Genomic DNA, 27,166 nt, shown 5'->3' on the forward strand with positions numbered 1-27,166 from the left:
AAGAGATTCTCAATTCAAAGTATGGATCAAGGAGAGCTTTAGATGAGGCAAAAGACTCAAAACTTGAGTCTTGGTGGTGGAGGGATATCAAGAAACTTTGTGGGAAAGGAACAAAAAATAATTGGTTTAATAAGAACTTAAGATGGAACAAGGGCAAAGGAAATAAAATAAAGTTTTGGAATGATACATGGCGAAATGTCATTAAAGGAAAGATTCCCGAAGTTGTATACAAATGCAATTCTTAAGAAAGGAACTTTAGGGGAATATGAATTTTGGAACGGTGATCACTGACAATGGTGTCTACCAAGGAGAAGAAGTTGGTTTGAGTGGAAAAAAACAATGGTAAATGTCTTGATGAACGAGATAAAGAGTATATCACACGAGTGCTTAAATTCATTTTAGTCAATTAAAATTCTTAGGTCTTCATACCAAATAAAGTAACGTGTGGGGTTGTATGTGGATGGCTATTATTTGGGATATTTGTTCACATAGAAATGGTGTTATATTTAAGCAAACTAAAGCATGAGCTTCGATCACCAATAAGTATCCATCAGAAACATTCTCTTATTCTGACTGGTGTTTGAGTCCAATTACATGCCCCCTCGCGATCTAAAAGTTACAATTCTGGAATGGTTTATCATCTTTTGGCTCATCATGATATAACTTCTGTGATTGTTGCATGTAGATTCCATTCACTGTTATTTGTAGCCTTCACTGTTATTTGTAGCCTTGGTTTGGTTTACATAAAAAATCTTGTGAAATTAGCTATTTGCATTGTCTTTGTGTGTCTTTGTAACTTCATCTTTTGCAGGATAAATGATATTGGAGGAGGACGTTTAAGTTTTGTATTCAAAGCATAGTCACAAATGATCTACTTCTTACTTGTAATCTTTGTTTTTATTTTTTTGTGATGATTGTGAAATACTACTTTATGCGGAGAATGATGAAGGAAAGTCATAATATTTTTATTTATTTATTTATTATTGTTTATAGGTTGAGATAATCTAATTATCTCCTATTAATATATGTGTTCTTTCTCTGATAAAAAAAAGGCATCATTCTTCTTGTGAAATGATTTATTACTAATAGCTCCATGAATAAAGGAATTTAGTTATTAAAAAAATTCAAGTCCTAGGTAGCTTGTTGTTCCTGATTAATCAAATCTTCATTACAGCTAATGACACCATCAATTTGAATTTGCAATTGGTTCACTCTTTTAGTAAAACCCACCTTTTCGTGCACATTGCCAAAAAACCGGCTTATTCCACCTTCTGATTTTAACTTCAGTTTCTTTCATTATTTGATATGTTGATTAATTAATTATTTGATATGATGATTTCGATGTTAACCACTTAAACTGTTCAATATAATTACATAATAGTTCAATGCGAAGTCAAATAATTAACCCGTTTATATAAAGTATAAGCTGTCTTAAAAAAAGCCTTGAAAATAATTTAACCATTCTTTTAACATATATATAAAATTTAATAGCACCTTATGTTTGGAGAAGATAAACTACATCATTAAGTTCGTATTCTTATCCAGTATATGAAGACCCAGAAACAGATCGCTCATTGAACACCTTGATTATTATATGCAACATGATTTATCTAATTCCATTGGAAACGTGTGTATTCTTTTAATAATAAACAATAAAAAATAATTATCATAATAATCTTTAAAATAAAAATTATCATTAAAGTTTATATTAAAATTATAACACACGTGAGCACTTGTAAAAATAAATTATTTTAGTAAATTTTATGATTTTATTGTGGGTAGTTAATTAAGAAGGAAAGAGAAAAATAAGAGTAATAAAAAAATTATTACAAAGCATAAAACTAAAATTATACAGATTTTTGTAAAAAGAAAATTATAGAAAAAATAGATCCTAAGAAGTCAACCGAAAAAAAAAAGGCTATACACAAATCTGTTGTGCAGAGAGTTTAGGTTCAGGGAATTCAGCTATCAAAATGGAAAAAATAGGCGAATCTTTGTAATAGAGCCCTGTGGCCCTTCCACTCCTTGTTTAGATTGTGAAAACCGTGTAATATTAGTGAAGACCCGAGCAACCGAGAGCGATGAGTATACAAATCAGCGAATATACAATACCCCAACCTGAGTGCGTCGCCATTGAATGTTGGAAAGGTAGTAATAATGACGCATGCAACAATAATGTTCCAACTCATTGAAGGGAGATTAGAAGATTTGAGATTATGGTGTTTGCAACTGAGAGTGAGGGTCATCGCGGATTCTCTTGGGCTTCCAGTCACATTCATCCTTGCTTTGTCGTAGCGCAACAAAATGCAAAGCATCACTCTGTACTTGATAGATATGACAGGACCACGGATATGAGTCAGATGCAGACCAAACCTTCAAATCTTCAAATTCTGTTTCCTCAGTCAGTGACTCTGCCACACAGTACACAAGATCAGCCTCTGGTTCCGAATAACCAGCAACGGCAACACATCCAGGAGCCACAAATCCCTCGGGAGCCCGTGGCTGCCAAATTGATACCGGAGCAACATAATCTTCCGAGCAATTTCGCCACACCTGCACAGGTTGTCAAACCATTCTCAGGAGATATGCCATAAATCTTCCCAAATAAAAACTCATAATCAAGAGTAAGCAATAATTGTGGAATTACTTTTCCTTAATACCAAAAGCAACTATACATGGGTATTTAAAGGCAAATGTAATCCTAATGACAAATTCTACCAAATAAATCTTAATCCCATTCCCTTAAATTCAGGGATTTCTTAGAAATGATTAAAGATCCCACATATCAAATTATAGTATTTAAGTATATGTAAATCTGAGGCCTAAACTCACTTTTTAAGATGGTAATGTACCCTTCTTGGTGAGAAGGGGTGTACAATCAATCTATATCTATTGTGCGGTAAATGTTTGATATTTACAATCATTTTGACACAAACAATAGCATGGTACCGAAACTGAAGAAAATAGCAGTTCAATGAATTTTTGCCCAATATTACATTCATTTTTTTTAATGGTTGGAATAAGAAAAACATTAATCTTCTTCTCAAATGACCTATGAAACTTAATTTGCTATCATTTGAATGTCGTAACAGGCTAATTTGTACTCTTAAACAATAGTTTTAACCTTACCAGGTCATATCCCATCGGGAGAGCAAAAAATCCATCAATCTTGCGGTAGACAGCAGCCACATTTGGAGGATGGGGACTAACACGAGCAATATCCCCAATATATATATATCTGGAAAAGTAATTTGACATTATAAACATGTACAGTATCTATGGCATAAAGGCATGCTCTTTCAAGTTTAATTAATTCAATTAAACAAGGGACCAAGAATGCATTTCATCAATGCAAGAAAACAATTGTCATCTTTCCAGATGTGTTGATGAGAATAATTCATGTTTTCAGCAACTCCAAAGTGGATGAAAACATAGTCAACAGAAATTGCAGAATACATCCCTGATCTTTCTTAATGTTTAGGAAGTAATGAACCTAACTAGGTCATGCCAAATCAAATTGGAATATAGCATTGGCCATGAACAGTACTAGTCTTTTCAGAAAATTCAAAATGTAAAGATAACTTACTATGTACAACCAGTTCAGGTAGGACCAAATACATGCTAAGATAAAAATATCGAGCATATATGATAGGTGAAATGATAGGAATACACATTAAACTTTAATGGAAAGCATATGCCAACAGATATTTCACAAAAATTGTTTAAACAAATTAGTTTAGAACAGATAATGCAAGCCCAACATATAAGATTCCCAGGACATGCACAAAAATAACCCATACGTTCAAGCAATATGAAAATACATTAATTAAATTAATATCAAGACAAAATAAGTAAAATAAGTCAACATGCACACAAACAATGAAGGAAAGGTATGGGGGTAATGATAATGCTAAATTTAGATATGAAAAAGGGCATGCTTGGTATATTATAATTTTATGCAAACAATTACATTGCCAAACTATTAACATTTTAATATTCCTTTATCGTCCTTTTCATTATATTTTTTACTTTATCTTCTACATGAAAATGCTCATTGTTAAACACTAAGTTAATATAAACTTGAAATATTTTATATAATATATTTGATGACAGGAAACGAATAATCAACCCATAAAAAAGTTAAACAAGATGAGTTCAAGCTTTCATATTTTAAAAACAAGCCAAGTTAAAGATTTAAATTTGATTTTTAAAACAAATAAAAGCCTAGTTTGAGCTTCAAATGCTAAGTTTGCTTGTAGAGAAGATTTAACTAATTCTAACATCAAACAACTGTAGAGAAGAATGATAATTACCCATCAGGACACACAGGCCTCCAAATGCTACATATTCTTCCATCTTGTGAAATCTGAGAACATAAAATGCATGTTACATTTAACGCCATCAATTCAACTTAACAACTACATGCCCTAGTACTCAAGCAACATTAGCAAGAAGTGAGTAAGTAAAGGACCTGTTTTCTGCTGCATAATGAACATCGACCATTGTATTCTCGTTCGCTGCTCCAGATCTTCGAGAAATTAATGTTGTGTCTCACAAATCGCCTGTCATCAGATGCTGTACTGTTTGACGAAATATCTCTAGAACTAATAATGGCCTTACTATTAGGGGTCCGTGATTCTCTGCTATCCACTTCAGTCCAGGAAAAATACACTTGTCTCTGACTTGAAGGAACCTAGAAGTGAAATTCTATTAAATCTCTGTTCCATTTCCAGAAATGAACCAGGCTTTGAACACTTACCTTCAGAATCAAGCTTTTCATGTTAGACTGATGCGTCTTCCATGTTTTGCGCACCACTGAACATATCTTAATAGCTTGGGGTTCTCTTCCTTCAAAAATTTCCACACTATTGCATTTTATCACTCGCACAAAATTTTCAGATCTCCGGAAATGTTTCAGATGGAGGATCAAGAGAGAAGGTTGGGAACTGCCTGCTTTAGCCAGCTCCAGTGACATCAACTCATCCCAGGGTACATCCCAAATAATCTTGCAAGGTCTTTTATCCATCTTGTCAGGAGCAAGACACTAGACAGAAACAGAAAAGACAAGTGAGTTATTTTCTACAAGAGAAACATAACCCTAATCCCAATGATTAAGCTGCATAATCCATGATCCCTAATCCCTATGATATGTTTTTGGACTAACCTGCAGAAGCATGACTCGTTTATTGGTTACCAAAACAATTTTTTGATGAGGCACAGTAAAATGCTCTTCATAATAATCAGACAAAGCAAATTTTGAAGGTTCCTTGAAAATCTCAGTACATCCAAATTGTCGACTTGCCTCTCCAAGGTAAAGCACCATCTGGACCCAGCAAATAAATGGAGAAAAGGAAATAAGGCATTGCACATCATAAATCTTTCCAGTGACTACAGATACTGATTTTTCCAAGTAATTGAAATACAGTTGGATGGTAAAATAAATAAAATAAAAGTATGGCTCATACCCATTCTATACAAATAATTATTAGCACCAAATAGAAATCCCCATCCTTAGAATAGTTTTCACTGTTGGATGAAGTTTACATCAACTACATATTGTTGGAGAAAATACATTTATGAGTGCTCAATGGTTAAATTGATTAATTATGAATTGAGTATATGAACACTACATGATATGATAACCATGCGAACTTAATCCTAATGCACTATATGATCACGCCTACTTGTGATGTCTGAAATGAAACTGGAACAAGTCCCATAATATTGGAGAATAGCGGAATGTTCATTCTGATCATTGATTAAATGGAAAAAATGATCGCAACTCCTAAAGACCACCTTGAAAAGAAAAGGAAAGGTCAATCACCTGACTAATGATGCCCTTGATGAAAACGAGGCCAAATCTAAATCATGGGATGAAGAAGACTCCATTATCATGGCACAACTATGGAATTCAATAATCCCAAAAATCAGTGATACTTGCATGTTCCTTACATCTACAAAATGGATTTGGGAATCGGCATAAAAAACTATTCTAAAGCCAAGGATGCTTCTCAAATCTAATGATGTAAAGGTGAAAACCATGGCTACCAAACAAGGAAACAAATAATTTACAAAACATGCTAATCAACTCCGGTCCTTATGAATAGAACTGGATCATTACCAAGCTATAAAATCTTAGTGTCAAAAAAGTCAACAATCCTTTAGAAAATATATTGAACAAGATAGGGTCCATGATTAATCTAAATCTTGAACATGAGCAGGTTTGAATCCGAATTCCAGGAAAGGAAAAAGTACTAGGGCTCAATGAAGTGGTAGCCATTATCTAGAGTAAAGAAAGCATGAGAGAACTGATGCTAAAGACCCCAAACTACTGAGAGCTCATCAATAGTAGTTGAAGGAGGAACAACCATGATATGAGGGAGTCCAGTGTACATACTGCAACAAGCTGTGTCACACAAGGTGGAAGTGCTAGAAATTACAAGGAAAATCACCAAGTCAAGAATTGGGGCAGAAAGGAGAGTGGTAATGGGGAAAAGGGAGACCTTCTAAGAAAGGGGAAAGTACATGTTGGAGATCTCACATTGACTAAGAATAAGACCAAATTATAATATATAAGTGGGGTGCAATTCTCATGATTTTGTGAGGTTGAGTTAAACATAAACCCACTTATTATGATAGTCCACTGATTACAATAGTACCAGAGTCATTTATAGACTATTCTAGTCAAGTTCTTTGGGATATTATGCCACAATTATCAGGTTCCTATTAGACCACTCATAAATATCTAATCCTACACTCGAAATGTTCATTCCTAATCTAAGGATGTGTGTTGGAAATCTTACATTGAATAGGAATAAGGCCAAATTATAATATCTCATACTAGGCCAGACTTTGCCTTTGTTGTGAGTCTAATTAGCTAATTTATATACCAGCAACGGAAACACATTCACAAGCTACCCTTAGAATGGTTTAGTGAAGGGAAGGAGTAGCAAGAAGAGGGATTTTATTCAAACGAAATAATAGTAAGTCAGGCACATTTGAATGTATGTGGTGTTGGTTGTGAATAAAAGGCCAACTACAAGATATTACATCTTCCTTGGTGGAAACCTAGTGCTTAGAAGAACGAAAAACAGATTGTGGTAGTCAAATCTAGTAGTGAAGAAGAATTCCAAGCAATGCACGAGGAATATACGAGCTTATGAGCTTTCACGACTGAATTAAATTCAAAGATTTGAAGATAAGGTGGGAGGAACCTATCAAATTATATTGCGAATCTGCAATTAGTATAGCTCACAGTCAGGTGTGGCATGATAGAACTAAATATATCAAGCTGGACAAACATTTTATCAAAGAAAAACTAGACAGTGGCTGAATTTCCCCATATGTATCCACTCAAAATCAGCTTTGCAGATATAATCACCAAGCAGCTGAACAATAAAAGCTTCGAAAGAATTATGTCCAAGCCGAAAATGGAGAACATTTATTCATTAGCTTGAGGAAGAGTGTCAAAACTATATTGCTCATTATGCATTTTAGAATGTTTTATATTAGTCTTGTCTTTTTATTCTTTATCGTTACTGTATCTCGCTATTAACACTAGGCTTACATATTTAGAAGCAATCCTATAATCACATGGATTTGTCTCCTAGAATAAGCTGTCCCTATTTCCCAAATAGTCAGTAGGCTCGTTTATATTCTATATATATATATATATATATATATATATATATAAAATCTGACGTATATCATAATAATGCAATCTTATTATTTCTCCTAGATTTGAGAGTACACTACAATTATAACTTCTGCAATTAGTTTAGATGATCCCAAAGTAGCTATCTAGACAGATGAAAAATATGTCCCCCGTTTCCCCCCTTCTTCCAGCAAAAGAGATACCACTTTAAATGTTTCCGTGTACTTGTCAAGATGCGTATAATTAACTTACCTGCCCAATAGCTTGTCTCTCACAATATTCTCTTAGTATCCCATCAGAATGTACAGCCCGAGGATTTCTAATTCTTTGCAATGCAATCTTGCTGTTGAAAACCTCAAAGCATTTGGAACAACTTGCACCAATTCCATCGACAGTCAAAGAAAAAAAATCAAGGGCACCGCTTACTGGTTGCACAATGAAACCTAAAAAGGCACGTCCAAGCCCATGAGCCAATCCTAGGAGACCATTCTGTCGAGCACTCTCAACAGGCTTTCTCACTACACCAGAGACACCAAAGGCAACACCTTGGGCAAGAGCTTCCGTTCCTTGAATAATCCCATCCCCAACCCCAGTGATTCTCCTTGATCTTACCTGTGTTCAAGAGATAAAACATAACAAAGATATATCTTTTTATCAGAGGTTGAATCAATAATCTTAAAAATAATTAGGAAAAAAATTAGGATACATTCTAGGAAAATAAAACTTGCATCAAATAGACACAAATGAAAGGGTCTCATAAGTAGAATCAAGAATTAAGTGTCACCTGCTTTGCACGTAATTGTAGAAATTGCCCATCCGTGGATAGCTCAGCAAAGCCTCTGCTAAGAGAAGCCAATGTTGAACTTGTCATACCTAGTACATCCACTGAAAATATTAAATGTAAAGGATTATGAATCAAATCTCTCCAAATACGATTCCCAATAGCTGAAACAATTGAACTTTTCCTCATGAATCTGTCTCTGTGCATCACCCTCCTTAGATGCACCTAAAATAATAGGTCACAATGTTAATAACCTAGTTATTTTACAAAAGTGGTCACAAGATTTTATTAGTCAAAATAATGCCATTATGGTAAAGGAAAATGTAACAAACTAGAAAATTCTATAGTCCACGTGCAGTCAGCATTCAGTGGTACAAAGAACTAGCAAACAACATGCGCACCCAATCCTTGCAACACAGAAAAGTAAAATGATTCTCTTTGGAATCAGTAGTAATTTCAAGCATTAAGCGCACTTGACATCCTTCCTTGCTTACAATCTTGTTATATTCATGCTTCATGGTTCTACCTTGCTTTTCATGTTTTGAAAGATACTGTATCCTCTTTCTAATTGTAGCCCTAAACACATTTTTTATTATAGTTTATGCGCAGGTCATGTTCAAGAATGTGGGAGAGTGAGTCAGTGTGCTTCCAGCCTTTTTAATGAAAACTACGAATGCTAAAGCGTGACTATATAGATTGCAATCCCAATTAGGTTGACACTTCGAACTCTACCTATCAATCATTTACAGAAAATTTTAAATGTATTAAAAAATAAAGAAAATAAAAGGAATACAAACTAAGTAGGGGGACTAGATCAAGACCAAAAGTGTATTTTTAGCTCAAGTGGCTTGTTCATTGAAAAAAGTATCCTCCAAACTGATGGCTCCCTTTCTTAGACCCTTTTGTTTGTTTCTAGCCTACTAATGCGAGAGTTCTTCTAATACATATAAAAAGAAACTAAATAGTTAGGACAATAGAAAAATACATGGTTGAGGTATTAAAACAAAAAAAGTACGCATCATATATAAAGCCAGATTGCTGATAAAAACCCAAATACGATTGGAACAACCTGGCAGGTATATGTAACTTAATTCATCCAACAGATATATGTAACTTAATTCATCCAAGTCCACAAGAGTATCAAAAGTATGATTAGGGCAACATAATGTCATAGAATTTAAAAAGGAAAGGATGATATACTACATATCCTTATTGAATTTGATTGTAATTCCTTCACTCTGTGTGTCTGTGTATAATCAAATAGCTCACCTGGATCTTGAAGGCATTTCCAACAGCTGAAAGTATAGGACTCCATATGCCCAGGACCCCATGAGGCCTTTGCCCTGGAGCAGTCTCCAGTGAAAACTTCAACCTTACTTCTGAAACATCTATTAGGCTGCAAAATTAATGGGATCACATAATTAAATCACAGTTTCTCAAACAAAATCACAACATAGTAATGTGTAACTATCTGGGCAACTGATCATTCTTCATTGAACAAACTTCGCATAAGCACTGCACAACAGCAGACTTTGGCGGTATTTGAGTAATTCTACTTACCTAGGAATCAGCAATAAGATTTGAAAACCAAAAACCTAACAATATATCAATTTATTACCCTCCAAATTAGTTTTCTTTTAACACTCCCTGTCTCCCCAATTAAGCTAAGTTGCAGCCATATTTTCAGTTGTTTACTCCCAGGGATAAAGGAAGAAAGTAGAGTGCATTCAACGGTGTGAGAGAGAAAATACTCCAAAATAAAAGAATGAGAGATTATACAGTGTAAGGGGCTTTTCTCATTGTTCACCTTAAACGTATTTTTAATAAGTATTAAACACAAAAAGTTATTAAAAATTAGGTTACAGAAAGAAAGAAAAAAAAAGATGAGCCATCATCCTAGAAGAAGCCAAAGAACAAAATAAACAGAAACAGTGAAGAAGCATAATATAACCTCATAATAGTTTTCCAGTTCCAATTTGTACCTAAGAATGACACTAATGTTTTGAAAAATATGAACAAAATTAAAGCTATATTTTGAAAAAGTAAAGAGAAAGAGTATTACTCAAATCGTATCTCTGGATCAACCTCAGTGACAGTTGAACTTTTAGGTAAGCGATCTAGCTGCATATTGTTGTAGAAGTCCATGATAGCCCAGATAATAGGTTCATGAATCTCAAGCCTCCAGCACTTGTCAGTTACCTAGGGCGTCGATCAAATTTAAAGAGATCATAAATAATAAAATTTAAACATTTGAAATTTTATCAAAAGAAACATAGTAATATCATAGATCAAAACATAGCATACTCGTATATAAACATATGGGTAAACTTGAATTCCATCATTATTCTCATTCTGCATGGTGATTGTCATCTTGAATACTGGGTGTTGCACATCAGAGGTCTGTTCTGGCGCCAAGAGCACAGGCATCAATGTTAGAGGGAGCTGGTTGTCCAGTTGCAAATAACCAAATATGAGCTTGAACCTATAGAAAACGTCCAAATATCAATTTACAATACTGAAAATATAGACTGTGCATAATTTCTAGGGAATGCATATTCTTAGAATTTGGACTTAGAGCTTCACTCAACCCTTCAGGATTGGATTGTAAGATGAGGACTACCTCAAGTTTTATAAGCTCTATTTAAAACATGTATCTAATGTGGGACTAAGTCTTGAGGTTGCAATTAAGTAAGCTCCCAAAGAGACCGCAACTAAGGCAAAGTGGCCCAAATACTATCTTAGAATTTGGGCTTCAGATCTACTAACTTTACAAAATTAACTAGTAAGATAAGAATTGTCCAAATTTCATAAGCTCTATTTAAGCCACATGTTTAATTGATGTGGGACTAAACCATCATATAGTATTTTGATGTGTAATCAGTAATCTATTTAATAACTTGTATTATGGTACTCTATTGAACTACAGAAAAACACCTGTGTGGAGTTGGTTAGACCTAACAAACTCTACAACTAAAAGTAACAGATGTAGATTTCAAACTGAAAGAGATTATTCTAACTAATGAGCTTGGTGTGAGAACGAGGTATGGTTCAAAGTTTGGCCTCGATACTTCACGCTAGATTATGAATTTTTTAATTGATTTTTGTGATGGTGGCATGTGCACACACAGATGGACAGGTAGATTTGAAATGCATGTATAGCACAACAGTTGCATAAGAGAGGGATAACTTGTACTGTTATACGGACTGCATGTCAACACATTTTACTTAATATTGAGCGGGAAAAAAAAAACATACTATATTTACGAGTCATTTGATGCATACATAAGAAATTAATGGTAGACATTAAAGGCATGTAGGAAAAGACAGAAAATGTCCCACACATAGACCGTCATCATGTCCTAAGAAAAAATCAAAGCATTATCAAATAAAAAAATTGTCACCTCTTTCCTACAATATAGACATTTGAAGTAATATTTTTACTTTTTTTTATCAAAACATGCCTTTTGGATATATGCATCTTGAAATGATAAGGCTGTTACCTGCTTGTCTTTCCACCATCGTAGCCAGTTGAATATGTTAAGGACACTCTTTCTAAGTATAAATAGAAGAGCTCCTTCGGTCTATGGTCCACCAAAGAAATTCCAACCACCCCTAACTCAATTAAGAGCTCAAAGGGAGTAACACTGCTCTGCATCTCATCCTGAGCACCAGAAACTCCCCCTTTACCAGAAGTCACCGGGCCTCTAATCTCTTCATTTGAACCTGAACTTGGCATCCTATCATCGGTAAACTTTGCAATTATTATATCTCCCCTATCTATCACATGGAATTGCAACCCAAATTCTACCGAGGATGATCCACTTCTTTCCAAATCAAGTTTCCAAATTGAGTTGCTATCACCGTCTCTGAGTTTAGCATCTAAAAACTTATTTCCATATGGATCTTCCCAAGAGAAGTTCTTTGCCGACAGAGGTTGCAACTGAATCCAAGCATCTTCACCAAATCCAGACTGCCGAATGATAAGTGCCTTGTTTGGCGTTCTGTTCTCAATTCTGTTTAAGAGAAAGTAAGTTTCTCTCCCAAAGAAATACACTCATACAAGCTTCAGTGTCAGACTTACATAGAAATAATGGCAAGACACCGAATCTATCATGTGAAACCTAGTACAAACTAATTTGTTTCAAGTTTTTCCCATGAAGTGAGAAATTATTTTAAAACAATTAGTATGTTTATGTTTTTTAATAAAATAATAATTAGAGAAAAAGATACTTTTAAGTTATTTAAAAATTATTGTTTGTTTACTGAAAAATAATATTTCCTACAATTTTCAGAAGTTACTTTGAGCAGTTAATTAGAAAAGATTTATTATAACTAGTAAAAGGAAATGAACTTTGTTGGAGATTCCACATCGGAGATGAGGCCAATTCATAGTATATAAATAAGTGCAAACTCATCTTACAAGTTAATTTTGTGAATATGGATTAGGCTTAAACCTACTTCCCAATATGATATTAGAGTCATTTAAAGTCTATACAAGTGAGTTTGGCCTATCATGCCATTTAAAGTCTATCCAAGTGAGTTTGGCCTATCATGCCACTCGCTATTTGGCCGCTAAACCACCGACAAATATCTTGTCTCACGCTCAAAATCTAAATGTTTCAGATAGAGGGGACATGTTGGAGATCCTACATCGATTAGAGATGAGATCAGTTTACAGTGTACTATGTGCAAATCTCATCTAACAAGTTAGTTTTGTGAAGATGAGTTAGGCTTCAATCCCTACTAAGTTTTCTGGTTGGAGGTGGTAGTTTTTTTTGGGAGGGGGATGGTGTTTTTTCTTTATATACCTTTGTATTCTTTTACAGTATATACTTACTGCTATAGATTGAAATTGATGATTGTTATGAGTCTCATATTCAGTAGAAGGAGCACAGTATGGTACTCAGGCCATTAGACTCTACCACTAATTACACTAGTCCTTTGGATGGACTCTCTTTCCTTTTCAGTAGGCCTTTTGATCAACATTTGGGCTGCGGAAAAGAATACCTATAGGATTGATTAAGGGGCGGTATAGCAAATACTAATAGTGAATAAAGTTGTCAATGTAATGGAAAAGACTACCATCTGGTTAATATTTGATAGAGTGAATTTGCTGTGAATGTCAGTTCATAATGGACTTGATATTGTTGAGTCTTGTACATTGAGTAAAATAAGATTTTTAAGCTATCAGGTTCTCCACCTAATGATAAAGAAAAGAGAATGTAACTTTAGTAGTTCATTAATTACATTTAGATTTTGCATCACAACCCGCTGGAAGAACCTGTACACAAATTTTCTTGTCCATTTTCCTCATTACAGAAGCAAATATTAGGAAAAACAAAAAAAAATCTCCCTCTAAGAAACATATTATAGAAGTCAATCATATGCCTTCTCCTTTCAGATTAATTTCAAGCAGTCAATCCAAATAACACAACATAAAAATGAGAAGTAATTGCAGTAAACAGTGCAAATAAGACTCTACATCACATCAATTCCAAAAGCCATATGAAAATGATGACTACTTATAATAAAAACTTGATATGACACACAATAACCAAAAGGAGCAAGCAGAAAATCTGTTTGTGTAAGAATGATCCTATACATACATCATTCTTATTACCTTGTACTGGCAAACCATATCCTATACATCACATCAATTCCAAAAGCCATATGCAAATTATGACTACTTATAATAAAAACTTGATATGACACATAATAACCAAAAGGAGCAAGCAGAAAATCTGTTTGTGTAAGAATGATCCTATACATCAATCATTCACTACTTGTGATATGAACTATATAAGAACACTAGTCGTGCTACAAGTAAAGGATATATAGGCCAGTCTAAACATGCATATCAGTACCTGATAGGACCATCAGATGATCCAAGGCGGAAAACGACAATAAAACGGGATCCCTCTTCATATCCTCGAATTTCAGTTCTCAAAAGTTTGATAGTACCATCATTCATCCTCAAGACAAGTGAGATTGTGTCCTCTCTTACAATTTGAAGAGGAAATGACCAACTGCTACCTTCAAGTTTCACCTACATGTAGCACGAAAAGACCATCTCATCATTTAAACTCAATCAGATGATGATTGAGCACAAAAGTTTGAAAATAATATGGACTAAAGCCCAAATACACATGATATTATAACTAACAATATCTAATGATATCAACCACATCTAGCACTCCCCCCTCAAGTCAGTGCATATAAATCATACATATTATATGGCAGATTTTTGCTCACCACCATAGGCACCATAGGCAGTTAGCCACTATTGATAACCTTGAACCCATTAAATTACTAACGAGACTTCCCCTAGTTGGGCCGTACTTACATTGAAGCATTTTCTGTTTCTCCTATAATACACATTCTTATAGGAGGCTTAACATGGTGTAATCAAATCAATACCACAATTACAAAATTTGTCAATAATATTATCTTCGACAATTCAAAATATGAAGTTCTATAAATTTACAATCTTTTTGTCCAGAAAAAAATGTAAGATAAATTAAATGATGTAATTATTGCAGCAATATATCAACTAAGAACTCCACCAACCTGGAGCTTTTCAGGTCCACCAGTTCCACGACACACAAAGTACACCCTTGAATCAGAAGCACGCAAAACCTTTGGTTCATCTTCAGAGTTTAATTTGATGAATATATCCTGACCAAGTCTATTAGTGAAAGTCATAAATGGCCGAACAGAAATAACCTGGAGAGACAATAGAAATTCAAAAGTATTACATCTTGACTGCACAGTAACATTTAATGCTAAATTTGATCTTCTGTCTCAACCTTTGTCGGGATAGATTGATAGGAGCATGGTTTTGTAGAAATAATAAGCCGCAAGCAATTGCCATCACCATCATATGCATATATATCCAAAGACCCATCCTAAGGATAAAACGAAGTGGTTTTAGAAAAGAATGTATATAACTTCTAGTTTGTCACATAAATTTTAATATTACCATGTCACCAAGAGGAGCAAGATCCGTAACAGGTCCAAAATGTTCATTGCCTGATTGGGCAATAGCCACTGAAAGGGCCAGCATATTAAAATTAAAAGTAGAAGCAATTGTGTAACCATCATATATCTCCTCTTCAGTTATTTCCTCAAGGATTAATCCATTTTTCTTCTGAGTTTGAAATTGAGCAGCAACCTTTGGCATATGTCTTTTTCCTGACATATCAAGCATCCTAAATGTAAGTGGCGGACATCTAGCAACTTCTAACCAATAAGGAGCATATACTCTAATTGTTTTAGCCAGCAAGGTGTGCTCTTTGTCAAAGTTCTGCTCAAGAACAATTTGAATCACCCTGCACATAAGGAGGCAAAAATTTCAGCAAAACATTATAAAATTTAGAAATAATGTGATAGATTGGGAAATTTCTAACTATTCCACATTCAGAACTTTACAACCTTCCAGATATTGAACTTCTCAAACTAATTGTTTTGGATGGATTCTCGTGAGGATGAGATAAAAGAACAGCTTCCTGTTCGGAAAAGGGAAAGGGTGAGATATTAATAGCATAATACAATGTAAAAATGACCTAGTAACTGAAACACAAAAGGCAAAAGTATTGACAGGTCTCTATCTTACATGTATGGGAAGCCAACCCCTTTGCGGAAGCAAAGATAAGAACAGAGGGTTCCTAATATCAGCACTGTATATCTGTACAGTTTTTCCAGATAAAAACACTCCTCTTGAACATGCAAGGAAATGGCCACTAGATTGCATTTCAAGAACAGAATATTCAGCAGCAAGGGGAAGAAAATTGCTTATTGTTAGAGGTGATTTGACTGCCAAACACCAATCCTGAATGGCATCAGAATGGATATCTTTAGCAATCTCAGTAGATTGTATGCTTACAGAAAACCACAACTTATGGGAGCCACCAGAGGTTCCATGCATCTCACTGCAGCACAATAGTTCCTCTGACTCTGAAAGAGCTGAAACACACAGATTTGAGCATTGGCCCTTCCTGCCAACATCTTGTTGCCTAGGTCTGTCTACAACAGTACTCCATGAGTACTCACAAGAGTTTGCTGAAGTCCAAGGCCTTAACTGCAAGAAATACTGTACAGATTGCGTCAAACCAGAGAGAGGAAGTGGAGCAGTTTCTCCTGGTTGCAGCAGGCCAACGGATATTTCATGCTTAAGATCCTCTGCTATTAGCTTCCTGTTTCTTAACCATCTTCTCTGCCTGGCAGTATTACGAGAATCCCTTGGATCAAAGGATTCAGGCCATCTCAAACTCTCCACATCCGGAGCATAAATCCAACTATCAGCAGTATTAGGAGATTTTGTATCCAAATGCCAATCATCAATCCATTCCCAACTTGGCGGTAGATCAATCTCAGGAAAAATCTGATAGTAGAAAAGTAAAAAAAAAAAAAAAAAATGAGACACGACAGAAAATAAAAATTTAGTGCAACAATCAAAACTGTCAATCACAGTTTATAATCTATTTCTGAATATATTTCTTGTTGGATTATCCGACTGTTTATTTTTTGAAAACATATTTCACCTTGCATTGATATCATTAAAAAAATCAGTTTTATGTTTAAGTATAAATCAGCATGAAGTATTCTGCTTATAAACCATTCTTCTCCAAAAAAAAAATAAAATTAAACTAGAAAACATAAGATTTTCTAAGGAGACTGTAAAAGTGTCGCAGACAATATTTTGATATGAGGGCTTGGGTTTGTCAGTTTCTTAATCATGACATTTTGAGTCGACATAAATTTCCTGAGCAATGTTTGTACCTCAACATGTGCAAAGAAAAGTGATTATACAGAAGTTAGCATATGACAAGGTAGTGGCTAGTTTAGTCCTAATCAAATTCCTAGCACATCCCTTCTCTAAAGATAGTATAAAAATCACAGCAAGAGTGATTGATCTATTCTGAACTTTTTAAAGCATCTACACATGACTGATCCTCTTGAAGAGATTCTAAATCATATGAGCAAAATTGTCAGTTTGTACCTTCATTACTAGAGAAAACTACAGCTCAGGTGTATAAGCAATACAAAAGCACCTAGAGAACACTTTCTCATGGAAAGTGAAAAATTACTAACATTCACCTGAAGGGATTTCCCCCCATCTGATATGTGGTTCCCAGAAGAACCTGAACAGCGCACCCATCCAATTTCTGGTGTTAACTTTTCAGTCTCGAAGAACTCTTCTGTCTGAATTCTGTAGCTCTCTGTTTGAATGGATTCAGAATTACTTGAACTTTTCAGCAAATTCATCTTTTCTGATGAAACTTTTGAAGTGAGGCATAAATCAAGTACAAAATCTGTGTTGTTACGAACAGAAACCAGTGATCGAATATTCACATATCTATTGCCATCCTTCACACTAGCTTCGCTGGCAACAACAGAATTGCCTAACCGCCAGCAAGCGGCAGGAGCAGCATAGTTTAGCCTCACAGTAGTCCAAGGACCTTCCTTGCTAGGACTAATTTGAATAAACCCACGTTTTCGCACATCATAATTAGATAGTTGATTGTTACTCTCAATCTCAGAATTATGTACTAGTATGGCACATTGTAATTTGCAAGGCTTCCCATCCTGAAATCTCAGCATGACACCATTAAGATAAGTACTTAGAGAAAACAAAGAAAAACACGAAAAAAGGTAAATCATAAACAAAATTCACCATGGAGTTTTCTGTACACAAAGATATCCAGTTCAACTCTTTAACAAAATTTTGTGGATTTGAGTAGTCCTCAATTGTTCTTGCTATCTCATTCAAGGAAGCTGAAAAAAATCCAATCGGAACACCTAGAAGAAAGAAGAGAAGAATGTAATAAAGAAGATTGAGAATCCTATGTTATTTACAATACCAAAAGAACATTCAAAAAGTTAGAAACTTTTCAAGTCCTCAAAACACTAATGTATTCACAATATTTCTCCTTTGCAGACATTTCAACTTAAACTAATTTATTTGCACATTATTCAGCAGCATCTAGTGTCACTTAGGCCTGGATGGAATTTCAAGAAAGTACCTTTACCCATGTCCGTTAAAATCAAATCTAAAGAGTGATAGTCCTGTAAAAAAAGTATAGAAGTCAATTATAAGTTATTTTTTCAATTGGAAAAGTAAAATTTAGAATAAAAGAAGAAGACGATGCAGTAATTTTGAAAATCAAATGTAAACTCAACAGAAAAAGATGGCCAAGTGCTCAGTCAAAAGAAACATTTAAGTTATAAAACCTAAAAGATAGACTAAATCAGTCTAATGAGATAAAAAGGAATCACCAAGAAAATTAAAGCATCATAAATTATATTACATTGAAATTGTCAAAACCGAGCTGCTCATTATGTATTTTAAGAACTTTTTAATTTTATCCTTGCTATATTTTTAATGTTTGTTACAGGTGTATCTTGCTATTAAAACTAGGATTATGTATTTAAAAGCAATCCATAATTATAGAGATATGTTTCCTTAGAATTAGCCGTCTATATTTCCTAAAATAAACAATTGACTCATTTATTTATAAATCCAATGACTTCATTACTGTAATATAGAAGAAGGATATTATTATTTCTAAAAGTTTTGATATGTCATCAGAGCTTGGAGTGGACTACTTGGAGACATTTGCTCTGGTTACTAAGATGAACACGGTCAAAGTAATATTGTCAGATCTTAGAAAACCCGAATATTTATTGGGTATGGATGTGGAACAATCCAACTATGTATTGTTATATCTCAAAGGCAATATGCATTGGATATTTTAGAGGAAACCGGGTTGATGAATTCAAAATATGTTGATACATCCATTGATCCTAAAACTAAACTTCTACCAAATCAAGGGGAGCCTATGTCAAATCCTGAGCAATATAGAAGGTTAGTTGGGAAATTGAATTATCTTATAGTTACTCGTCCTAACATTTCCTTTGCAGTCAGTGTGGTAAACTAATTTCTTAATTTCCCATGGGAAGGTCATTGAAATGCAGTCATTCGTATGTTATATGGGTTCCAATAACCATACAAGAGTGGTTTGTTATTCCGATGTTGATTGGGCAGGGTGTTCTTTTTATAGAAGGTCTACATCCAGATATTGTGTGTCCATTGGTGGTAACTTGATCTCTTGGGAAAGCAAGAAATAAAGTGTTGTGGCAAGATCTAGTGCAAAAGCAGAATATGGAGTTATGGCCTCAGCCACTTCTAAGCTTGTTTGGCTTAAGTAATTGCTTAGAGAGATACAATTTGGAGATGTCACTCAAATGACAGTTGTATTTGACAATCAAGTTGTTCTTCATATTAGTTCTAATCTTGTCTTTCATGAGAGGACCAAACACATTGAGATTGACTATCACTTCATTCGAGAAAAAATTGTATCTGGAGATATCAAGACTAAGTTCGTTAACTCGAGTGATCAGTTAGCAAATATTTTCACTAAGTCTTTACGAAGACCAAGAATTGATTATATTTGTAACAAGCTTGGTACATACGATTTGTATGCACTAGGTTGAGAGAGTGTGTTAGATATATTGTTAGATATATTAGATATCTAATCTTTATCTTCTATCTTCAATTTCTTTGTTATTATTCTTTATTTTGTATATTAGGTTTAGCCCATGTCTCCTTTATTATAAATACAATATCCTATGTGTTTTTACACAAGAGGGAGATTGATCTCAAACCTATTTTCACTATATTCAATAGTTTTTAATAAAAATCAGAAGATTATTCACCCCCAAAATTATGAATAGAAAGATTACACTCCAAAGTATCTATACATTTGCTTTAACTCATGTTATTCTCTATTAGTGATTTTCTTTATAATTTTATTTTCATTTTGTACATTTCCCTTTACATTACACGGTCATCTCGTTGTAATTTTCATTCAATCTCATTCTGTAACAAACTAGTCCTTTTCTGTTACAGAATTAGATACTAGCTGACTCAGCAATCAGTCACATTGCTTATATATATAATATCATACGTGATTTTTATATAGAAAATCTACTAAACAAAAAGGGAAAAACCTAAAATAACTCGAAAAAATAAAATAACTTAATATTAAAACATAAAAAAACATTGAAGATAAAGTCTGCGTATCTATCAAAGAAAGCCAGGAGCTGAACACATGAAGGAGCTACGAAGATAACCCTATGCCTTAATAAGATTTAGACTCCTAAAGCCATGGTTGGTATCTACACCAATCAGAGCACACAAAGTCCAAGTTTTTAAGTAAACCTTCGGGACTTCAAAAATATCAAACTCTATTCCAAATGAATTTGAATATTAGAAGAAATACTAACATAACTAGCAACAATTTACAACGAAACTTACCTAGAATAAGTGCAAGTAAAAGCAACAGAGATAATTATCAATACCAGGGAATCAACTTTGAAGAAAAATATTTCATTCCACTTGACCGACTCAAGATCTGAAGGCAATAAATGATGTGGCCTTTGTCCACGCGTGCGCGCACTCTGTTGATAAACCAATGCATCACTAGGGACTGTCTGACTAGGAGACAGGCGGACAGCTACTGTATATTGCTGGGAATCTGAGCCTTCAACTTGAGGAAACTGTATTGAAAATAAAGAAATAAATATGAGCAACTGAATATTTAGCATGACATGCATTGAAGGTTACATGAAAATTGGGACGGCCAAAACCATGTAAGTAGTATACTAAAAGCAACAAAAATTGTACCTGTGCTTCTGCTATGATGATTGTAACCATTGTTCTAATCTTTCTACAGAGTTTACCCTTCAAATGAGATTCTAGCATATTTTTTGACACAGGAACTTTGACAGCCTTCATATCCCCAGATGGCATCCGAATTATATTTTGGAGACCCCTAGCTTCTGTAGCACGAATAAATATATCCTGACCAAGCTTGTTTTGAGGGATTATGTAATAATTTCTTTTTTGGAGTTTGTCAATGATAGAGTTTCCACCATAAGTTGGAGAAAATGCATCCTGGTAAGAGAAAACAAGCGCTGTGAAATGAAGAAAGTAATATACATCAAAAGAACCAGTCTTAAAACAGAAAAAATGAAAAGGTTTATAAGAAATTTTACTCTGTTTTTGTAACATTCGTGAGCATTGCTAAGATTGTTCCAGCTTGCATAAGCTTGAATGATCATATTAGCATTAGAAACTGAAACATTTAAATTCAGATCTCGAGTTGATGTCAAACGTAATTGAGAGGTTCCAGCCAGGGCGTTGAGGTCATATTGGTACCTATATGTAGCTGTAATTAGGCAAAAATAGAAACTGGAACAAAAATATAACCTTAGTGGATTTGACTCTTCTAAAGTAAGGGAAGGTGTAATGTGATTAAGTGCATAGCTAATGTTATTCAAATTTAGTAAAGATTAAAGATTATACATTTGTTCATTTAAAGGAGTTTAATCCAATTTTTATACGTGAAATATCCATAATTTAACAACTTTTTGTTCAAATTTAATAAACTCCTGAAAAGGATTGATCTGACTATGGAAAGATTTTATTCAATTCATTGATTTGAAACGGTACATTAACCTCTATATATAGTGAACTTTAATCCTAAAGTAAAGATTACAAAGAGATCCCGTAGAATCTTCTGATAGCTTCTAACATTACACTTCATATCCTGCTGGAGCTTATAGCTTAATAACTATATTTCCTTTTGAATCAAGGCTTCCCTCAAGCTAGTGAATGGATTGCTATCATTTGCTGTATTTTGGCTAAAATTTTTCCACTACTAGCATCATTTGTGTTATCTTTTATGCAGAAGAAATCAATTAAACCAAATCAAATTATTTCATGCCATCATTGAGGCAAAGGTGTTTTCCAGTTAGATATGATCATTTTTAAATAAATGACCGATACCAAAAAAATTACTTCTTCAATCAGTGTACTCTAATATCCTCCATTTCAAACACCCCACGTAACCACATTTCCTATTCTCAACCATACTCAGGTTCTTGCTCCAGCTGCCATCATCAACCTCCTCCAACCAAGCCAAACCCTTCCCTCAGCCAAAACCAAAACCAACACCTGCAAGTTGTAAACAGGCTTGATAGAGTAACGATTTTGGTTGACTGATTGTTGTGGGTTTCATTGCTGGCAGCCAGATTGTGCATTCCACTTTATGAAAATTTTAAGATCTTCTAAATTCAAAGCAGGGTTCATTCTAGCCCTTTGAAACTTTCATTAGGCTGTCCTAGATAAATTTGCAGAAGTTTTGGATAAATTCCATAATTCTGATACCATCTTAGGATATGGTTTTAGACCTAACTCAACCAGTTTTTGTAGTGAGGAATGTTAGTCAATTTGGTACTTGAATTTTTCCCAATACATCATAATAAATAGGAATTGTCGCAAAGAGGATGGATTTAGTGACCCAAGACCTATTCTTGTCTCAGTTCTTATTTTCTAAATCAAATTATACCACTGCTCATAAGAGCCAAAACTCTAATCATTCATTCAAGAATTCTACCAAAGGCAACATGTCTCACACAAGTATTCTATTCTTATAAACACATAGTAATTACCTCAAGAACCCATCTACTGGCTCAACAAGAGGTTCCCAAGCTTCATACTTATCATTGTATGACCTGGCAGCCAAGGAGAAACCAATAGTGCAATTTAGATACCCAGTTCTTCCATGCAAACTAAATGTTATTCCACTCAAAGATATATTGAACAAAGGAACCATCTGTCAAATTCAAAGAAAAGCAGTCAACACAGAAGTAAAACTTCCGAGAAAGCTATAATAACTTATCAAGAACTAACTCTTATGAATGCTTAAGCAGTTAGGTGAAAGCTCATGGATGGCTTTATATTTAACAGTAACAGTTCCGTATAAGAATGACATCAATAATAGTAATAAGGACAAAAAAACCATAATAAAATCAACCCCAATCTTCAATGGTCAACAAGGCATGTTAAAAAATTAGGAAAAGATTTTACAAGGCACACTAAGAACACTTTTAAATAAAAGGCTCAAGTTAGGCATCACTATGATCTTTGGCATCTCAACTAGGCTGACATCCCAAGGACATGTATCATTTGTCATCACATGAAAATATCATTACAAAACAAAAAGAAAGATACCATAACTCATGAGGAGACCAACCAACACCCATGAACAAAAAACAGGTCAGCATGAAGCTATAGACAAGCTAAGAAGCCCTATACATAGGAAAAAGAAACCTATTGATAAAAATCCTTGACACACTAAGAACACTTACCAATTACATTATTTAACAGAAAAATTATGTCAGATGGTGAAACATTTGCTTTGTCTATTTTCAAAAAACAATTTATTGCAAGTCCTACATCGACTTATCTAGAGATAAGGCCAATTTAGAATATATGTATGTGGAAACCTCACTTTACAAACTGGTTTTGTGGAGTTGAATTAGACTTAAAGTTCACTTCTTAACATAGTATCAGAGTCAGGTTAGCCTATCCTAACGAAATTTTATTTTGTCTATTGTTCCACCCGCTATCGGACCACCCATTAATGTCTAGTTTCATGCACGAGATGTATATATCTCAGCATGAGGCATGAGAAAGTATGTTGAAATGTCCCACATCGGCTAGAGATAAGGCCATTTAGAGTACATGTGATTGCAAACCTCATCTTACAAGTCAGTTTTGTGGATTTGAGTTAGGCTTAAAGTTCATTCTTAACACAATTCATTATACTTGGTGTAGACTTAATTAAATTTCTGCACTCTAATTTAGAGATGAGGTATACCTATACCTATAGGTAACTTAAGGTCAACAACACTCATTTTCTTAATATTAAATCTAGAAGCATGCAACAATTAGCACTCTTGAAGTAAACTTTGAGCCTAACTCCTCTTTACAAAATCATTGTAAGGTGAGATTTGCACCCACTTATATATTATAATTTTATCATATCTCTAATTAACGTGAAATCTCCAACACCCCCCCTCACACCGATCTAAAGCGTGGGACTAAATATTTGTGTGTGATCCGATAGTGGATGACATGATAAGCCCAACAAACTTTGCCAAGATAGACTTTGATACCATCTTATGAACTAACTTTAAAGCTAATTCAATCTTGCGAAACCAGCCTGTAAGATAAAATTTGTACTCACTTATATTTTATAACTTAATCATATTTCTATATAGAATTTCTAACAAGCACTTCAATATTTGGAGAATACCTATTGATATAGACCCTTTCATTCTCAAAGCTTAAGCAATTAGGAAATTAAGAACTCTATTATTCTAACAAAAGTTACAATCTAAGCATTTTATTCTCACCAAACCACTATAATCATCAAAAAGAGCCATTGAGAAGGTCCCAATTCCTGCATCAATGACTGTCACATCTGAACCACTTGGCACATTTGAATCTGCAAGCTTCAAAGCAAACCTTCTTGGGGGTCTTTTGAAACCACCACGGACAATAAAAATCCCCAACTCATTGCCAACAGCCCATATGCTAAATGGTTCTGCTACATGCTTTGCATCAGATGTATCCCATACACTTTCTTCTAAAAATTTATCACCTGCTACCAAATCACTCCGCATGCATCTTAATGTGCTAAAATCATTTTGCTTAGGTTTCCCCTTACATGCAACACAACCCAAGGAAACAAAGCCAGGAGGAGCTTGTGGAAGCCAGAAGGACATGCTTTCCATTCCCCTCTGCTTTTTTATTTGTCCTACAAGCTGAAAATCTAGTGGAGTTTTGAAAACATTTTCATCCCTTGAATCATGAACTACAATGCAGGCGTTTGGAGGTTCATACCTAAAAAGCAGAAGATTTCATCAGCTCCATATTAATTGTAAAGAGAAAGATAACAAACTAATATCTGAAGCTATACAATGAAAAGGGGAAGATAATGAGTGAAACACACCCTTTAACAGCTACATCACCAAAATATACCATTCCCGCTGGGACTACTGGACGCCATATGGATAACCTCTTTCTTGAATTTGATGCCTGATTCCACCACACTAACTCAAAGCTAGCAACAGGCTCATAACGCCTATTAGAATTTGCACCAACAGACTGGTCAGGTTGCAAGGCTAGATGCCCACCAGGAGCATAGGAATCCTGACTACTTGCTGCTGCTGAGGATGGCTTCAAATAATCATATTTAATGCAACGCAATTCATATGCTTTACCCATCAAAGTAAGAGAAATAGGATCTACTGGCAAAAAAGTGCCAACAGAATTATCCACTCGCCAGAATGCCACACACGATGGTGATCTGCAATCAACACAAACAATATTGTGCTTACGAGGACAAAAATCCAATGATCTTATGCTTGAGCAATAGGTAAATTTTTGCAAGTAAAACACCCAACCTCAGAATTAATGCTCAAAAGATAAACTTAATCAGTCAAGCAAAATGATAACATTGTTTCATTAGCAAGTAAAATGATAAACATAGCAAAAGGCACTAACCTCCTCGATAATGAAGAAGTTCGGTAGTTTAAAGTATAAAATTTTAAAATGACCCTACATGTTATAGAAGAACATGAGAAATTTTTCACTTACAAATCAGTGGTGCCTATTGTGATACAATCCCTTAATGAACATGGAGATACAGAAGAAGACGGGATGCAAAAAGCAGAAGATAGTGGGGGTGGTGTCTTTCCACGAGTAACAATACAACCTAGTGCAACATAACCTTTGGGAGCTTCAGGGAACCAAATGGAACAAATGTTATCTGCCTCAGTATTCCATAATGAATCAGAATTGTCCACTTCTTCACCCTTAAAGCCCACAGATGTTAAAGGTGGCCAAATCAATCTGAAACTAATAGGTCTCTTAACTGTAACAGAATTGATATTTACTGCAAGAACTCCTTTTGTTGGTGGTTTATCTCTGTCGAGCAAACACGTCATATTAACATTCAAATCAGAGAAGGAATAAATGCATCAGTCTAGACAGAAAATATTAAAAAATTTGCACTGACAGTGGTGTCAGGTAGTCACCAAGTACAGCAAAACCAGGAGGAGCATGGGGCCTCCAAAAGGCATATGTTTGATCAGATTGAGAATCTGCATGCAAAATGAAAAATGAATGAGACCAGTCCTCCAACCACATTTGTCACTTCATTTACCAAAATGAAAAAATAAGAGAATGATAAACATACTTTTTATTGTTCCAACTTTGTCAAAGTGAGAGCAAACAATTGTCATTTTCTTTGATGTCATCCTTAAAAATGCTAAAATATCATCTTCCACAGCCATAAATAGTCTCAAGATACTGAAAGTGAAATTCATGAAAATATTGGAAACAGATAAATGAATATTCGTCCTCCCTGAAGCATTTGAGTACTTCAACGATGTATCAAATGGCTCCAAAATCCTGATTCCATTACTCTCCATAGTCAAACCAAGTACATCTGCACTCATCTCAGTATTGTTACCCTTCAATACAAGCCTAGCAATAGAAGAACATAGCAAAGTCAGTTAATCCTACATTCTCATCATACCTGAAATAGAGTGAATCATTAAATAGGCCTCTGCACAAAATTTGTACTTAAGATAAATCTTGGGTCAAAATTAGGGATTATATCTTTCAACTTATAGAAACTCATTGTTTATAAAGAGAATAAACATAATTTTTTCATGCATTAACTTGTAATTACAGTGACGTATATGGGAGAGCTCTAGATCTAATTAACTGACAAACAGCAGTTGCAAAATCCATAACTGTCATAACTAACTATGTAGCAGCTCTAAGCTACTCGCAGGTCTATTCTGATATCAAA

The 27,166-nt window shown here is 34.5% G+C and overlaps 1 protein-coding gene across 1 annotated transcript in view; it reads right to left on the reverse strand.

The window, feature by feature from the left end:
* Positions 1-2,214: 2,214 nt before the first annotated feature.
* Positions 2,215-27,166, reverse strand: part of LOC114172411 — a 52,153-nt gene continuing 27,201 nt past the window's right edge. Inside the window, exons 34-63 of the mRNA XM_028056901.1 lie at positions 26,546-26,835; positions 26,366-26,450; positions 25,945-26,274; positions 25,298-25,654; positions 24,699-25,188; positions 22,950-23,113; positions 21,492-21,654; positions 21,121-21,390; positions 20,796-20,993; positions 18,458-18,500; positions 18,109-18,233; positions 17,526-18,020; positions 16,048-16,815; positions 15,867-15,940; positions 15,415-15,763; positions 15,242-15,340; positions 15,003-15,158; positions 14,300-14,481; positions 11,936-12,448; positions 10,740-10,917; positions 10,498-10,634; positions 9,705-9,831; positions 8,439-8,660; positions 7,907-8,266; positions 5,165-5,323; positions 4,760-5,044; positions 4,472-4,693; positions 4,314-4,366; positions 3,130-3,238; positions 2,215-2,553 (exon numbers count right to left, since the gene is read on the reverse strand). Of these exons, the coding sequence (XP_027912702.1) occupies positions 2,215-2,553; positions 3,130-3,238; positions 4,314-4,366; positions 4,472-4,693; positions 4,760-5,044; positions 5,165-5,323; positions 7,907-8,266; positions 8,439-8,660; positions 9,705-9,831; positions 10,498-10,634; positions 10,740-10,917; positions 11,936-12,448; positions 14,300-14,481; positions 15,003-15,158; positions 15,242-15,340; positions 15,415-15,763; positions 15,867-15,940; positions 16,048-16,815; positions 17,526-18,020; positions 18,109-18,233; positions 18,458-18,500; positions 20,796-20,993; positions 21,121-21,390; positions 21,492-21,654; positions 22,950-23,113; positions 24,699-25,188; positions 25,298-25,654; positions 25,945-26,274; positions 26,366-26,450; positions 26,546-26,835 (7,342 nt within the window). The remainder of the gene's footprint in view (positions 2,554-3,129; positions 3,239-4,313; positions 4,367-4,471; positions 4,694-4,759; positions 5,045-5,164; positions 5,324-7,906; positions 8,267-8,438; positions 8,661-9,704; positions 9,832-10,497; positions 10,635-10,739; positions 10,918-11,935; positions 12,449-14,299; positions 14,482-15,002; positions 15,159-15,241; positions 15,341-15,414; positions 15,764-15,866; positions 15,941-16,047; positions 16,816-17,525; positions 18,021-18,108; positions 18,234-18,457; positions 18,501-20,795; positions 20,994-21,120; positions 21,391-21,491; positions 21,655-22,949; positions 23,114-24,698; positions 25,189-25,297; positions 25,655-25,944; positions 26,275-26,365; positions 26,451-26,545; positions 26,836-27,166) is intronic.

Source organism: Vigna unguiculata, chromosome 2 (assembly GCF_004118075.2).
Source record: "Vigna unguiculata cultivar IT97K-499-35 chromosome 2, ASM411807v1, whole genome shotgun sequence".
Taxonomy (NCBI): domain Eukaryota; kingdom Viridiplantae; phylum Streptophyta; class Magnoliopsida; order Fabales; family Fabaceae; genus Vigna; species Vigna unguiculata.